Below are 2,908 nucleotides of genomic sequence, written 5' to 3'. Positions count from 1 at the left end.
CACCTCGCGCTGCTGCTGGCCCGGCCGCGCCCACGACACCACCACCTGCTCCAAGAGCGCCGTCACGTGCAGAGTGTACCCCTCAAACCGCTGCGAAAACAGCTCCCCGCCTGCAACGTAGCGCTCCGCTCCTGTACCTCGTTTCACCATGACTCATCTTACATATGTCCCTGCAAGTTTGTGACCTTACAAATTCTACCAAACAACCTAACCAAACCAAACAAAATAACCTTTGACCTTCACAGCTGACTCTAAATAAAGCCAATAACGGTACTTGATGCTGTGAACAAAATCGTTACACTTATCTATGAGATTTTCAAGAATGTTTGCGTGCCACGTCACAGATTTTAACGAGCTATGAAAATCGTAGAATTTAACGGCGTTTCACATTTATGTCCAGTTATTTTAAATACTGCAGTAACATTTATTTGCATTCTGTTTACACCGTAGCCGTAATCCTACGGATTATAATCTTTAGCTGAAACCGAACAACTACACACGCTGATGTTCTGTCATGTGCTAACAGAGGCTTACTCCTTTACTAACAAGTCCACAACATCAATGACACCATTAACTAGGAGCACGAAATATTTTGCTCACTTAAGATAATTGGTAATACTTGATATGACTAACCGGTATAAAGTGCTACCTATTAAGTTAACGATAAGACATGAAACAAATTTATTAAAATTACCGCGAGCATGATATATTCCCGTTGTCTTTATCATTGACAAGATGATGGAGTGCTGGTTCGCACGTGCGGGGGCGCATGTTTTCTTTATTGGATGGTGTTTAGCCACATTGTATCGTTCAAAAGTTATTGAAGCAATTTTGATACTTGTAGGGAAAATAACTGTTTCCAATTTGAATGGCTCGACTTGTTAAAATAGTACTGAACATATTGTTTTAGGATATGACCGAATCATTTATTTATAAATAAACTATTAAACAAGCAACAAGTGATTGTTTCGACAGTTGAGAAGTAACGTGACGGCTTAAAACGCAAATTATAAACACATTGAAAACTGAATCAGCAAAAGACTTGCATTCTTTTCTTTTTATTTGTTAATCAAATGTGTCATATCAGTGCAGTAGTATAAGAAGGTGAATGAATCGTCGCGGTGCGCGAGGTCCTGCCGGGCACCGGACCCGCGGGCTCGGCCTACAAAAAGCCGGGATGGCCGGGATGGCCGGGACATGCGCGCTGCACCCGCCATGCCGCCGCCGCCGCCGCTGCGGCCCTGATCCTTACTCATTTTTGCACTACACTACACTTAATAAAATTATCCTGCAAATTGAGACAAAGATTAGCGGGAGGCTAATATATCGCACGCGGCATTAATTCAATTCGACCATCTTTGTGAAGATTATGGTTAGCTTCTTATGTGTGATGTTGGTGCCGGGAATCGAACTGAACACGACTGTTAACTATTGAATTTGCAAGCAGCAGTCGGCGGCTGCGGCGGCGACGGCGGTGCACTGAGTCACTGACCTGCCGCAGTCGCACACACGCGGCAGCGGCACACCACACAGAAGACATCAGCGAGAGCGCGCCGGGCGCAGTTAGCCCGACTGCAATCAATACTCTCGCTCCCGGCGACCGATCGCTCGTGCAATGCGCTTTACTTTCATGTATATGTAATATTATTTACAAGTACACATCTATGCAAGTAGCTTGTAACTCGTTTGATATAAAGGTTTAATTATAACGGTGTAAATGAATCGTTAAATAAAATAACAATTCTTCACTGAAGAGTGACCGAGTGACTGGTGTGTCGTCGGCCTGCGGACGCTCGGAATGTCTCGCGAATGCGACTCAATCATTCATCATGAATAATAATCATTTAGTGGTGATTCAAACGCAGAAAATACATTGAGCGTGTAATCGACGGCATTTTACGTTACGGTGGATTGCGTATTAATATAATTAGAATTTATAGTAGACTCGGTGCTGTATGTAGTCTCGACTCACCGACGCATGTGCGGAAGCTGAGGCCGACGAGCTGCTTGAGGGAGACGGGGCGCGCCAGGCGGATGTAGGAGCTGCCGTTGAAGTAGGCCTCGGGGCGCGCGGAGGGGCCGGCGGGCGCTGCGCCCTGCGCCCCCGCCGCCGCTATCGCCCACAACCCCAGACACAGCCAAGCGAAGCGACCTGAAATAGGTACAAGTTATTAAAAGTGTAATTTTATAATAAAACTTTGGTATTTTAGTTCTTTACTGCTTTGTATCATAATAATGTTCACTTCAAATAACTACATCCATCAACATTGAACATAAAACTTTCACCGTAGCGTATTTAATCAGTGTTTGTAGGTAGTATCTCTGGCTGGTATTGGCAGGCCACGTGTCATATAACATCGAGAGATTATCTAACCCGTCGCTGGCGCGGCCGGTGACTCAGCGCAGGGTGGTTTGCTTGGTGACCGGCGACCGACGACCGGTTACTATTGTTGCCTAACTTACATATTCTCTATTATATTACCAATCGATTGGACTCGTAACACTGTTGTGATACTTTAATAATAAACATATTGAAAATTATACGAGATAGTACTTATTTTTAGCAGTTTTGTAAGCGAGGCACAAGACGTGCCAGTGTAAACAATAGGTTATTGCATTGTTGTATTGTTACACCCACTTTGCATATTAATTCAAGGACAAGGTACGTATATGAATTTAATGACAAGTGCTGGAGGGTGGGCAGTGTGGGCAGTGTGGGCAGTCGTGTGCACGTCTGTAGGCTCATTGCAATGCACGTTACGTCTCACGTTTAGTGAAGAGCGCTTCCTCGTCACTTGCTACTCAATGTCAACGTCAAAGTGCTTTGACACGGGCCGCTATTGACTGTCCTTATGATTAATTCAAACTATCTGAACTCTCGGCTCAGCTACTGCTCTTAAAGTTTTTA

The 2,908-nt window shown here is 44.6% G+C and overlaps 1 protein-coding gene across 1 annotated transcript in view; it reads right to left on the bottom strand.

Annotated features, from left to right (window-relative positions):
- LOC106107745 (protein crumbs homolog 2-like) overlaps positions 1–2,908 on the bottom strand; it is a 23,517-nt gene that overhangs the window by 13,529 nt on the left and 7,080 nt on the right. The window contains exons 2-3 of the mRNA XM_013288746.1: positions 1,973–2,152; positions 4–110 (exon numbers count right to left, since the gene is read on the bottom strand). Of these exons, the coding sequence (XP_013144200.1) occupies positions 4–110; positions 1,973–2,152 (287 nt within the window). The remainder of the gene's footprint in view (positions 1–3; positions 111–1,972; positions 2,153–2,908) is intronic.

Source organism: Papilio polytes, unplaced genomic scaffold (assembly GCF_000836215.1).
Source record: "Papilio polytes unplaced genomic scaffold, Ppol_1.0 DF821845.1, whole genome shotgun sequence".
Lineage (NCBI taxonomy): Eukaryota > Metazoa > Arthropoda > Insecta > Lepidoptera > Papilionidae > Papilio > Papilio polytes.
Note: the sequence above shows the minus strand (reverse complement) of the source record. Positions and strands in the feature narration are given on the sequence as shown.